This window comes from Pholcus phalangioides, unplaced genomic scaffold (assembly GCF_987345545.1).
Source record: "Pholcus phalangioides strain wild (caught in Gottingen) unplaced genomic scaffold, Ppha-v1.0 ptg000172l_1, whole genome shotgun sequence".
Lineage (NCBI taxonomy): Eukaryota > Metazoa > Arthropoda > Arachnida > Araneae > Pholcidae > Pholcus > Pholcus phalangioides.
Window position 1 is genome coordinate 7,854,186 of NW_028301637.1, and position 14,104 is coordinate 7,868,289.

Genomic DNA, 14,104 nt, shown 5'->3' on the forward strand with positions numbered 1-14,104 from the left:
TGGACATTAAGTATCTCATGAATAGGACTCGGATTTTTATGACCTAAAGGTGAAACATCGTTACTGATCGGTTTAAAAATTCGGAAAATTTCAGGTTTTATAACCTATCAGCAACGTACGTTTAAGCGTCACGTCATAAAAATCCGAGCCCTACTCATGGCCATGCACGACACTAACCATACACGTTTTATCTCCTACTATCTAGTCTCTCAGTGAAACCTATCAAGTAGCCTATTAAGTGAAACGTCTCTGACAACTACGGGTGTATCCCATGACCGTGCACGCTATTCCACCTACAAAACAGCTTTGCTGAGAATCCTATCAAGCAACGCATTTCTGACATCTGTGGACAGAAAGTATCCTCACATAACCACACATATTTTGTCACCTCTTATACAATCTTGTTGAGAAACCTACCAAATAGCCTCTACATAGTAAAGAAACATCCATGAATGACATGGCCACACACATCATCAAGGCTGTTACTTGCTATACAGCCTTGCAGAGAGACCTGTAATGTAGCATATTCTGAGAAACATCCTTGACAGTTGTGGACAAAAAAATCCCATGACGATACTGGTTTTGTCAGCTCCTACATATCCTTACTGAGAAACATATTAAGTAACCTATGAGATAGGAAAGCAGTAGAAAATAGTAGATGCCAATTATCCTGTGGACTGCACACGTTTTGCCACCTCCTGTACAGTACTTGCTGAAAAACACATGTCAGATGTAACTTATTAAGAGAAGCATCTCTGCCGTCTACGGACATTACGTATCTCATCACCATACGAGTTTTTTAACCTCCTACGCAGTCTGGCTAAGAAGCCTGTCAAATAGCTCATAAAGTGAAGCATCTTTGATTATCTGTAGACATCAAGTATTCCCATAAGTTTTGGATATTTTTTTGTTTTATAGAAGGTTGCGTAGAGCCTTTTGGAGGTACCTATCAAATAACCTATCGAGCGAAACATCGTAGGCATCAAAGTAACCAGACTCGTTTTGTGGCTTCCTATACCGCCTTGCTGAGAAGCCTATGAAATAGCCTATACTAATGAAGCATCGTAGAAAAATAAATTTTCCCATGACCATATACGTTTTGCCACCTCTTGTAAAGCCTTGCGAATAAACCTACCCAGTAGCTTGTAAATTGAAACGTCTTTGACATCTGTGGAAATCAAAATTCAGTTACGTATCCCATATTCATTCTGCCACCTCTCATATATCCTTGCTGAGAAACCTATCAAGTAGCCCATTAAAATAACCACCTCTTGTATCTGCAGACATCAAGTATTACCACGACCATACCCGTTTTGTCGCTCCCTATATAGCCTTGCTGAAAAATCTGTGACATAGTCTATTAGGTGAGCGAGCACTTTAACATCTATGGGCATCAAGTATCCCATGACCAGACCAGTTTCGTCGCCTCCTATAGTGCTTTGTAGAGAAACCTATCAAGTAGCTATAGCCTGTAGTAGTGAAGCATCGATTCTCCCATGACCATACACGGTTTTCTCTTCCTACTTAGACTCTCGGAGAAACCTGTCAAGATGCCTATAAGAAGTGAACATTGTAGTCAAATCGTCGACGTCAATTCTTTTATTGCCATACACGTTTTGTCTATTTCGATACGGCCTTTCAAAGAAACCTATCACGTAGCCCATAGCAGTATAAAAACATCGTAGACATCAATTCTCTCCCAACACCATACATGTTTCATCACCTCCTGTGCAGCCCAGCTGAGAAACGGATGGCGTAGCCTATTAAGTTAAACGTCTTTGATATCTGCAGACATCAAGTATCCTATGGCCATGCCCATTCTGTCACCTCTGATACAGCCATGTTGAGATACATACCAGTTAGCTTATTATAAGAAACGTCATCAAGTACTCCATGACCATGTACGACACTGATGTTTTGTGCCCCAACGGTCATATGAATTCATAAAGCGACATGTTTTACAAACACTACCACGTTCCAGACATGTTTTAAATTCACACAACTTCACTTCATAGCAATATAACACTCCACGCGCAGATAATAGCTACATGAAAATTTTCTCTATAGAGTGCTAATATCGCGTATTTTTGGAATAGTCAGTGATTCGTTCATTTGAAGGCATACTTTCCCAGCCACGCGAAATACATGAAACACATGAAATAATACTCTCACCTCTTTGATTTGTCCGGCTCTCTTCTCGAGCTCGATCTGTACAGTGTTATCCATGTCAATACCGGCAGCTTTTGGCAGCTCCTACCACAATACAGAGAAGAGGAAACTCATTAAACACACGAATTATACTTCTTATAATCCTTACAAAAATATTTCAGTTGAGTTCAAAATTACCGAATACTCCAGAGAACTCATCATTGTAAATGCACTGACCACTACAGGTAGGAAGGATCTTCGCCAAACACACAATGAGTCTCTCTCTCTTAAATTTGATTCGTGTTCATATATGTGTACAATTCATTCAAGTTTAATAATAGATGAGCCAAAGGAAAAAGCAAATGAATTTCATCACGAGTAAAACAAAAAACGCAAAATCATAAAAAATGAATATTTCCTCATGTAATGGTCATTTTGTAATGAAAATGCTATTAAACGCGCATCTGTTTTTGTTTTGGGGGATTACCCTTGACCGTGGAATATAATCCATTCGAACTCTTCCTTCACCTTAAACATCAGTTGCGCGGACAAGTCCTCCACTGAAAACGTTTCCTTAAAAACCATATTTGTTGGAAAAAAAAAACATACACTGTTTACCCGCATGTAAAAAAAAAACTTCCGCGTGTGTTAGGTAACCCATAGCGCCATTTGATGTCCATGGGAAAAGGCGTAGCTCGATTCCGAGAAGTAATTTGGAAAATTTTGTCACAAGCGTTACGACAACGAAATTGTAGGAGCACTTTAGAAAGGTTACGAAAACACGAAATCGGATAAGACACACGCTTCGGATGATAATTTTATTTCCTCGTGATAACGTAAGACGAACGTGTACTGACGTCATCCCATTCGGACACTGGATGTGGGGTGACTGTGACGTTTATTGTCAATCGTTTGTGGAATTTCACCATCGGAAATGGAGGAACTGGATGATTCCTCGATTCTCCATCCCGGCCTCGGTCTTGGTACCTTTGATTCGAGGGGGAGGGGGTGGCTCGAGAAAAAAATCTCTACCTATGCAAGATCAATTTTTAGCTTCCCCCGACCATGTTTCTTTTTTTGGTCAGCAAAGCTTTTTATTGCGCCCTCTCAATTCGGATTTGGTGCTCCTCCTAAAGTGGAACCTTATGCTGCCGCACGGGTCGCAAAGCCCGAGAGCCACTTGTCTGTAACAACAAAGACGTAAAATTGGCCGGTTGCCCATCTCTTACTAGTTTGCGAAAATTTCATCGCCAGCCATTCACCGGTGCAGAATTCACCGACAACAATTCAACGCAACGTACAGTTCACTGAGATCACAACTCACCGCCGGAGAATTCATCGACAACGATTCACAGCCACGCGGATCACTGACACGACAATTCGACACCACGAAGTTCACGTACATGACAATTCACCGCCACGCAGTTCACCAATATGACAATTCACCGCCAGAGAATTCACCACCACGCAGTTCACTGGCATGAAAATTTACCGCCACACAATTCACCACCAGGTAATTCATCGACAACGATTCACAGCCACGCAGTTCACCGGCATGACAATTCGTCACCACGAAGTTCACCGACATGACAATTTGTCACCACGAAGTTCACCGACGTGACACTTCACCACCAGAGAATTCGCCGACATGGCAATTCACCACCACGCAATTCAACGAAATGAAAAATTTACCACCGCACAGTTCACCGACATGATAATTCACCACCGGAAAATTCACCGACAACGATTGACAGCCCCCCCCCCCCGTCAGCAAAATTTCGTCAGCACTGCCCCCTACCTCCTATCGCATATTGGTGGGATCAGAAACGTACGTGGAAGGGGAGGGGCATAGGGGGCTCGTACTCTTCACCACGGCCCCCCCCCCAGAGGAAAAAAATATTTTTTTAATGTAAAATGTTCTTATAAAAATCAAAATTTCGAAAGCAAATACCTTTATATGTGTTATTATAATGGATTTCTGTTAATTTAAATGCTAATTGAAGGGTAAGGGCCCAAAATTTCTCTTTTATGAAATTCATTGCGACCCGTCCTTTATGCCATATATGGTAAACCCTTGACCCGCAGACCAAATGTGGTCCCGAAGGTTATCTGATGTGGCTTGCCCCCCCTCTCAAACCCAATTTTGAAAAAATGAACTAAGCGGCACACTTTTACAAATCGCTCAAATGAGCCGTGGCAAAATTCCAGAGCATTTAAGTGCCCATGGCACATTCAAAGTAACCCGCGACACAGTTCCAGAACACTTAAACGATCCGTGGCACATTTAGAAATCCCTTGAGTGACGTGGAGGGGCAGTTTTAGAGTACTTAAGCGACCCCCACACACACAGTGCGGTTCTACATCACTCAAGTTACCCACGGAACATTCCCAGATAACTCAAGTGATCCGTGGCATAATTACGGATCACTTGAGTGATACGTGGCACAATTCCAGAGCACACACGGCCGTATTCACCAACACAAGCTTAAACTGCAATCGCAAATAAAAAGATTGAAGATCGAAACGGATTGGTTAAATCGAGGATTTTAACCAATCCGTGTCGATCGCTAATCGTTTAACCTGCGATTGTAGTTTAAACTGTGTTGGTGAATGCGGACAAATTTCCAGATCACTTGGATCCGCGAAACATTTAGAGATCACTAAAGCGGCTCTGTAGGGAACTCATCAATAGGTGGGAATGTTGCTTCGAGTGCCCACGAACTAACGAAAGGTTTTTCTCGTTTTTGGCTCACCACGTAAGATGCCGTTAAGAATATTTCCTGTTTTTATATAAGGGTCGTTGATGACGTGAGCATCATCCGATGCTGACGTAATACTTGAATGACCCCCTTAGAGTTTCTAAAGTGAGAAACCAGCCAAGCAAAGAAAGTGAAACACAATCCTTAACGATTCATCAAAAAGAAAACAATTCTGCGAGGATTTCTATTGTTATTTCGTTGACTTCTGTGAATTTAATGTTCACAAATCACTACGATAATGATCTTTTAACATTATTTTGTGACCTGTTTCTTACCTGCAATACGTGTAATTAGTTTTGAATAATTTTGTTTCCCGTAAAAAATAATAACAAAAAAACAATCACGAATCTCATTCCTCAAAGTACTAAGAGAGTCTTGACCATCTCTCTTTTGCTGTTTAGGAAGGGGTCATTCAAGTATTACGTCAGCATCGATGGTGGGGGGGGGGGGGAGTGAATCAATCATTTGTGACTGTACTAGGTAAAACTAACTAATTCACTCACTCACTCACTAGGTCACTTACTCACATACTCAGTAGGCAACTCACATACCTATCGGTGAATTTCCTAGCGGTGAATTTTCCGGCGATGAATTGTTGTCGGTGAATTTTCCGGACACACCCTCGAATGGTTGATAGCACATATCGTTGCAAATCAGTCTGAAAAATATGTTTTTGGTTAAGTGCTGTTGTGCACACTCTCCGTAGAAACCACTGTCTACCGCCTTTGCTATTGCGATTCAACCACGAATTCTATAACCAAATATGCTTGTTTAGGTGTCTTATATCACCTCTTAAAGTTTGTCCCATGAATTTAGAATCACCCTGTATTAAAAAGGACGCAGCGAGAGGGGGAACTTGGTGGTCTCCTACGAGCACTACTAAAACCACACACGAACCTCTCTTCGATATTCCTCTGTGGAACTTCTAACGAATTGGAACATGTTGGAATATATGTGTACGCATAGGGAACCTTCCGTGACGTTTGTTTCTGTGTAAGGCTTATTATGTGTAGTGCTGCCATCTGCAATCACTTTTTTAAACTATGAGTTTTTTCTCAACTCATAGAGAGTGAAGTGTAATGAATGAATGGATATACCGTTGTAGGCCTGTTGCTCTCTGCGGCGGGCGAGACTTTTTAACGGAGAGATCGGCTCGCATCCGCGCCTCGAAGTTGGGAACCGCAGGAAACCAACTTCAGCCGACCACCACTGCGGCGACGGTGGTTTTTAACAACTGGTTGATGCGAAGAGATATGAATTTAGTGCAATGTACTGTCCCGTTCAGTGCACACGAGCTCTAAGGAAAGATTGAAATACCCGTTGCTTTTGTAGTCTAGGGTGTCTAGGGCACTCACCCGGCAAGTGAGAGGACGTGGGTTCGATACCCCGGGATTGCAGTTGAATTTTCTTTCTTTCCTGAATTCACCTTCGCATCAACCAGTCGTTAAAGACCTTCGGATATGGTATGCATAAGATCTCTTTTCAAAAATATTTTACGGAAAATTCACCGACAACAATTCACCGCCATGCACTTCACCGCTAGGAAAATTCACCACCACCACCAAACCAGAACATGGCTCCCACTCTGTCCCAAGATAGGGATAGGAAAATTCACCGCCATGCAATTCACCGCTAGGAAAATTCACCGACAACAGTTCGATGCGAGTCAGAAAGCGAGGGAGTGAACGATTGAGTTACTGAGTCAGTGAGTGAGCGAGTGAGCTACTGAGTCCATGAGCGAGTGAGCTACTGAGTCCATGAGCGAGTGAGCTACTGAGTCCATGAGCGAGTGAGCTACTGAGTCCATGAGCGAGTGAGCTACTGAGTTCATGAGCGAGTGAGTGAGGGAGTGAATCAATCATTTGTGACACTACTAGGTTAAAACTAATTCACTCACTTACTCACTAGGTCACACGCTCAATCACTTAATCACTCACTCACTCACTAGGTCACTCTCACATACTCTCTAGGTAACTCACTCCCTCTTCTTTCACTGACTCAGTAACTCAATCGCTCACTCCCATGCCAACTGACTCGCAACGAACTGTTGTCGGTGAATTGTTAGTCGGCGAACTTTCCGGCAGTGAATTTTTCTAGCGGTGAATTTGCCTAGCGGTGAATTGTTAGTCGGTCAATTTTCCGGCGGTGAATTTTCCAGACACGTTCAATAATATGGTCTTCTACCTATTAAAAAGCGTTACTCGCCAATCATTCTAACAATGCACCAGTTGTTATCACCCACAGACTATACGAACACCGTTTGTTTCAGCTCCTCCTAAGTAATCCTCAGAACGATGATTTGGCTCAAACTACTCGTCTTATGCATCCCGGGAAGGTGCTCGAACTCGTTCAACGCCGATCTGGACCACGTCTGGAACGCTTACAGGGATGTCTACCCGAAACCGTTCCCGAACGCAAAGCGCGCCGAGAGATCGGCCAAGCTCCAAGCCAACACGGAAATGGTGGTCGGCCACAACATCGAAGCGGATCTCGGCAAGCATACCTACTGGCTCGGTCTCAACGATTTCAGCGACGCGACTCACGAAGAGTCCGACAGTCTCGACAAGAGCATCGTCCCGGACGAGGACTCGCTTCCGACGAAGAACGCCCTGCAGCCACTGTACGACGAGACTCGCGCGGAACCTCCCGGGGAACTGGATTACAGGAAAGTGTACCGAGTCAATCCGGTGAGGGACCAAAAGAGGTGTCGGTGCAGTTACGCCTTCGCAGCGCTGGGTGCCCTGGAAGGTCGATGGGCCGTGGTCGAGAACAAGCTTCCAGAACTGAGCGTCCAGAACGCCGTCGACTGCGCCAAGAAGAACGGGTGCAGCGGTGGGACTCCGCAGACGGTCTACGGGTACATCATCGGCAACAGCGGCATCCACACCAAACAGTACTACCCATACCAGGCGAAAGTCGGGAAGTGCGCGTTCAAGGCGTCGAAAGTAGGTGCCACGGCGAGGACGTTCTTCATGGTACCGCCTCAAGACGAGCGCGTTCTCAAGGAGGCCGTCTACGGGGTCGGTCCGATCTCGGCCCTCGTCAACGCGTCGTTGAACACCTTCAAGCACTACAAGCGCGGCGTTTTCGATCCGGTGTCGTGCGACGAACCCGTCTCCGGTGCGGTCCTCATCGCTGGTTACGGCGTCGAGACACAAATCAAGACGCCGTATTGGTTGCTGAGGAACAGCTGGGGCGTCGATTGGGGGGAGAATGGTTACATGAGGATAATCCGGGACAAGGATAAGGGAGTTTGCGGGATCTCGAAGGAACCGACCTTTCCCGTGATTTGAATGATGTCGGGCATCGTTGGCGACGATTGTTTTTATGGTCCGTCTATAGATATGATTGATTCACATTAAAAACAAAATCATTATTAATATTTTTGTCTTTCGATTTGCTACAGGGTAGTGAATAGATATAGTAATCTAGCCAATTAGCAGTAGATGTCGCCAATTCCTGCAATGCTTTTTCAATATTTTCAATTTACGACAAGAAGTATGGAAATCTGGCCAATTTTCTGCCAAACATCTATAATTTGTGTCATGTAGTAGTATGTGATTATTGTGTAATGGGAGGGGGGGTGGGGTGTTTCGCCCCTCACATTTCGCTCCGGACGAGGCCAAGTCAGTGGGTGAGTGACCGGGTTAGTGACCAAGTGAGTGGGTGAATGAGCTGGTGAGAGACTGAGATCGCTCACTCACTCAGTCGTAACTGACCCACTCACTTGTTCTTTGATATGGTCACTTATCACCTTCTTGTTCACTCATTTGGTCACTCACCACCTTCTTGTTCACTCATTTGGTCACTCACCACCTTCTTGTTCACTCATTTGGTCACTCATCCACTTATTTGATTCCGTCCGGAGTGAAATATCAGAGACCAAATGTTTGGGGGAGAAATGTCGAGGGCTAACTTTCGGCCACGTCGAGAAATTAGAGATCTTCAACTTTTCTCGAGTCGCGAGCACTGCTTATGCTTATTATCAAACAAAGGGCACCCCTTTTGATGAGGGTGCTCAATATTCAAGAGAGTGCAGGCCACCGCACTGGTTTGAAAATGTGTCGCGGGCCATTTAAATGATCTGTGAATGTGTCGCGGATCTTTTAAGTGATTTGTAAATATTCCGCGAGTCCGTTTCTTGATCTGAAGATATGCCACTAGTTACTTGATTGATCTATAAACGTACCGCGGGCCACTTGAGTGATATAGAACTGCACCGCGGGTCAAGTGATCTCTAAATGTGTCAGTTCATTTTCACAAAATTAGAGTACGATGCCGCAGGTAAAATCGTGTTACTCCGAGGGCCCCGTTTTGCCCACGGGCCACAAATTGAGCATGTATGCCTTACGGAAACGTTTACATACGCATGATTGAAATCTGCATAATCGTAATAAATTAATGGAATTTTTACAGGGTATTTAGTTGAAGGGTTGATCAAGTGCTCGCGAGCACGAAATATGGCATGAGCACTGAGCACTGTTAGTGCTTTGGGGGAGCACCGTGGTGCTCGTTAGAAGCGTGTTGAAGATGGCTGCATTAAACCACATCATAGATAACCTTTTTCTCATTTATTTTGCCCGCAATACTTGGGTGAGGGGTGGATCAAACCGGGGCGTCCGTCACTCAACTTATAATTCGACTTGAATAATGAACTGGTTCTTTTATGAGGACTCATCCGAATTTCAAAATGATGAAACAGAGATATCTCGCCAGTTCTAATCAAATTTCTCCAATTTCCGCCAAATATGGCTGATCGTGAAATGGTACGACAGAATTTCATTTTTCTGTATTAGGCGGTTTCCACACTGGTGCGATACTGCAAGTGATGCAGCCTGCAACTCGATACGGGTTGGGTGAAACCAGTTGAATTGCATATGCTTGAGTGGCGCAGTGTTAAAATGTTCGTCTTCCACTATGAAGGTTGCCGTCAAGGTCCATGGGTTTGAATCCAGCCAAAGAACAACAGAAAAGTTCTTTACCGATCGAGCATTGGGGAGACCACCGATGGCACCTTCATTTCCCAACCAACTTCACTGGCGTGATACTGCAAGTAACTCGACTACTACTTTACCGCACACCAATTTCCAACTAGTAGCATGCACCCTGCATTTGGTTCTCCCGGGACATTTTGAAGTAGGTACTCTTCCGTTATAACCATACCACGCATTTTTTCGACTCCAAATTGGCGCATTTTGGCTTCTTTCTTTCTGCACGCTTCATTTCAAAAGAACAAAATTTATGGACATTACACTCTCTAAAAAAAATGTTTCTCACTAAACAGGGCGCACATAAATTCGAAGAAAATTCGTCAGTTCGTCAAGACAAAAAAAGCCGCCAAGTGATAGGATTGTAACGGAAGAGTACATTTAAAGTCTAATAAGGGACCAGGCTAAGTCCTTCTAACAGGGCCGTCAGGAACGAGAACTCAGTGCTCAACCACATTTCTGTGGGGGGGGGGGGAGTAATAATAAAATAGGCACCGTCGGCCTTCCGGATAAACCGCCATTGCTTCGAAACCGACTTGACGGGTGGTTATTCACCAGTCCTTTATGTCAGTGTTACCACCGGATGGATTGGGGGGGGGATAGGCAGGGGGATCCAGTCCAGGGGCCTAAGATGATTCCCATCTATTTTTGTTTTCCACATTATAAACCTATAATAGGGGGGGGGGGGGCGTAAAGAGTCTGACCCGAGAGCTCACAAAAGCTTTCAGCCTATGCGTTTTTCTGCAGGAAATGGGGGGGGGGGGGTGTTTGGTCTCTGTGCCTTGCCCGATTGAACCATATACAATATAGGGAATTTTTTTCTGCGCACACCACAAAAAACTTTAATATACACGACAACATGCTCAGTCATTCTCAGACTCTAAACACCCATATTCTGTAAAGTTCATTCACCATGAAAAAAATGGCCTTTCTCAGTTATTCTTGTCCGTAACCAACAAAACGGGTAAGAATAAAATTCCATCAGCCAAATTATGCCTTTTTAGAAAATAACTATATATAGTACAGGATGTATTATATCGAGAAACATCATTATAAACTGAAATGACTTCTGCCACCTATCGAATAAAGAACACAACTGTTATGATTCTTTGATTGAAACTAGGTGACAGGTTTTCCATTAACGTGCCGCATGAATAAAAACACCACACTGTGCTATTAGTAAATATCTTTTTAGTAATAATGGGCTTCCTGTAATTATAATCAAACTTTCACTTCGTTGCTTTTCGCCTGCAATCACAAGAAGCCAATGGGGGCCTCACTCTGCGAATGTTACCAATCAGAGTCTAGTCAACTGTGACGTCACAGAAACGTCACAGTAGACCGTGAGGCTACCGCAACTTTTGATCCATTTGGTGCCACCATATTTCCTGGCGACATTTAATAATGGATATACGGTACTAAATTCAACTTTAGTTCGTCAACCAGGATTGATACAATGGGAAGTTCACGGGACGCTTAAAACGAAGTTTATGAGTTCGAGTCCCTCCGAACCCAACCCATCCAATTTTTTTCCCTAACAGGGGGAGGGGGGTTGCTCACAAACAGCGAACTTGGCGTTACAGGAGAATGGGGGGGACCCACCCCCTCATAGAGTGCCGACCCCTTTGTTATTGGTTCATAATGATAATACATTCATTAGGAAACCAAACATAAAACTTGTGTTTCGGCAAGCCATTGTATTTATTGCATGCCAATATAATTATTATTATATAATATATATCATTATTATTATGATCGTTATATTCTAGTATTGTTAAATTATATCATTGTAATATTATCGTGTGAGCAAATGAGTCGTAATGACAAAATAACAGCGAAATCGTTAATAGACGCTGGTGTTTGGCGATAAGTTGCCAAACATAGCAGCAGGAGGTACACTTCACAACGTCACAGTTGCTTGACTCGTAATTGGCTGTAACGTGGATAATCAGAATTTCTAAGCGTTAGTCGCGCAAACATCAACTGTTAAAGTTTAGCAGCAAACTTTATAATTCTATATCTATATTATTGCTCATAAAATATTTATAAATATCATACTGTATTGGGTTTTTTTTTTCATGCAGTACATCAATCAGGTCAGCAGTTGCAATCGAAGAATCATAACAGTTGTGTTTTTTATATGATAGGTGGCAGAAGACGTTTCAGTTTTTAATGATGTTTCTCAATAAAATACATCCTGTATATTGCAAGGATCTTCAACGCATGGCCAGCGGGCCACATTTGGCCCTCGGAGGTTTTTGTCGTGGACCACCTATCATTTTCAGAAAATGGTTGAAAACATTGAAAAAATTATTAATTCCTGCACTAATGAAAGAAATCATTAGTGCGAAGGAATTTGCGAAAGAGAGAAATAACCGTAGAATAAATTAAAGGAATAAAACAAATGAAATGTGCCACGGGCCACTTAAATGTTCTGGAATTGTGCCAGGGGTCGTTTAGGCGATTTGTAAATGTGCTGCATAGTTCATTTTTACAAAATTGGATTTGAGGGGGGGGGGGGCAAGTCACATCAGATAACCTTCAGGGCCACATTTGGTCTGTGGGTCAAGGGTTTACCATATATGGCTTGAAGGATGGGTCGCAATGAATTTTTTAGAGAAATTTTGAGTTCTTACCCTTAAAATAGCATTGAAATTAACAGAAATAGATTATAATAACATATAAAGGTATTTTCTTTCGAAAGTTTTTTAAATGGACGTGGATGTACGCCACGTGGTTTAAGGCCGCAGAGAGCTAGTACAAATGTCCGTACGGGAAATGAAATAGATTCGTTACGAGGCCATTTAAGGTCCCATTGTGGAAAAGACCGGGATTAGATGACTGTATTGACCGAAATAAATGCGCTCATTTTTTTAAGATGATTCGGATGTCGATTTAGCTGACGCTCAATGAGAGTTTAATGCGCTTTCTTTTCCCGTACACAAATGATCGAGCAGATGAATACCTTTAGCTGCTAATGGGGATTTCGTAAAATGTCATTATAAACTGGTGGATTCGTCGGCATTAACGAAACAAGGCCACGTGTTCCGAAATAGCTATTATAGACAAAAGAGGAAAAGAAAGATTAATATAATTAAAGTCATTTTGCACGTGTTGCATATGAGAGGGGGGATACGACACTATAGGCCATGTACCATACCGAAATTAATTGGCAATACACGAGAGTCATTAGCAGCCCTATTCTAGATGACGGTGTGGAAGTATTGAGGTTAATATCCATGAAGGGACTATGTCTGTCTTTCTCTCTCTTTGATTTGCATAATTGAGGAAGGAAGGGATTTTATAGGAAGCCAAGTGAGGTCAATTTACCCGAGGGGGAAAATGACTACCTTTAGGGCCATCTTCCAACGGGAATATGGGAAAAGCTGCAGTATAAGGAAAGCTGCTTAAAGCCTTTGGTGGTATTTTACTCTCCAAAACAGAGCAGTGACGAATTCATAACATGAATTTTAATGCTCATGACAGAATCTGGAAGATGGAGAAAGCGTGAGAAGATCTGCTGGAGCCGTGCTATCCGGAAGCATGAAAGCAGTTTTCTGGCTCATAAGGGGGGGGGGGGGGACTCAGAACTCGTGGGCAAAATTTTATCGGGTGATAAGACTACGCCTAAACGAACAATTTCGTCACACAATGCATAGTCGTAACGCAAGTAATGAACCGCTAGACGGCGCTGTCTGGTGCTGATTTAGGAAATTTCCGTCATTTTTATCGGGGATTGCAGGAAAGGTTGCCTGGTTTCACGTATCGGGAAAAAGTGCACATGCATTTCATGTATGGTGCTGTGGACAGGAAAGATCTGCGCGTGCCCGATCGGCTTTGACTGATTTCACCGATGTCTGGTACAAAAAGGGCTTCTTGTGGTGTCCTCACACTCCTGGAGCGCCATGTATCTTGCATGCTACTGTATAACAAAGGAATCCCTCAAAGGTTTTTTCGATCTGACACGAGTCTTTTTGGAGAACGTTCCGGTACATTCCCTGCGCTTCCAGGGCATTCCCGTCCACAGCACCATGCATGAAATACATGCCCGCCTTTTCCAGCTTTTTTCACCTCTGTACATTTAGAACTCATGAGCAAAAGTTTTAACAGTGACAAACACCTCAAAACAAGAAGCTTTCGCTATACAATGAAATCATGGTCGTTACGCAATCGGTGAACTGCTAGATGGCACTGTCATCCACCGCACGA

At 43.3% G+C, this 14,104-nt stretch overlaps 1 protein-coding gene across 4 annotated transcripts in view; it reads right to left on the reverse strand.

The window, feature by feature from the left end:
• LOC149063661 (SEC14-like protein 2) overlaps positions 1-14,104 on the reverse strand; it is a 108,600-nt gene that overhangs the window by 27,786 nt on the left and 66,710 nt on the right. For 3 of the 4 annotated variants that reach the window (XM_089255932.1, XM_089255931.1, XM_089255933.1), the window contains exon 2: positions 2,173-2,253. In XM_089255932.1, the coding sequence (XP_089112058.1) occupies positions 2,173-2,226 (54 nt within the window). In that variant the 5' untranslated portion in view covers positions 2,227-2,253. Of the gene's footprint in view, positions 1-2,172; positions 2,254-2,346; positions 2,422-14,104 lie in introns of those variants that run through there. The other variant, XM_089255934.1, reaches the window with a different exon arrangement.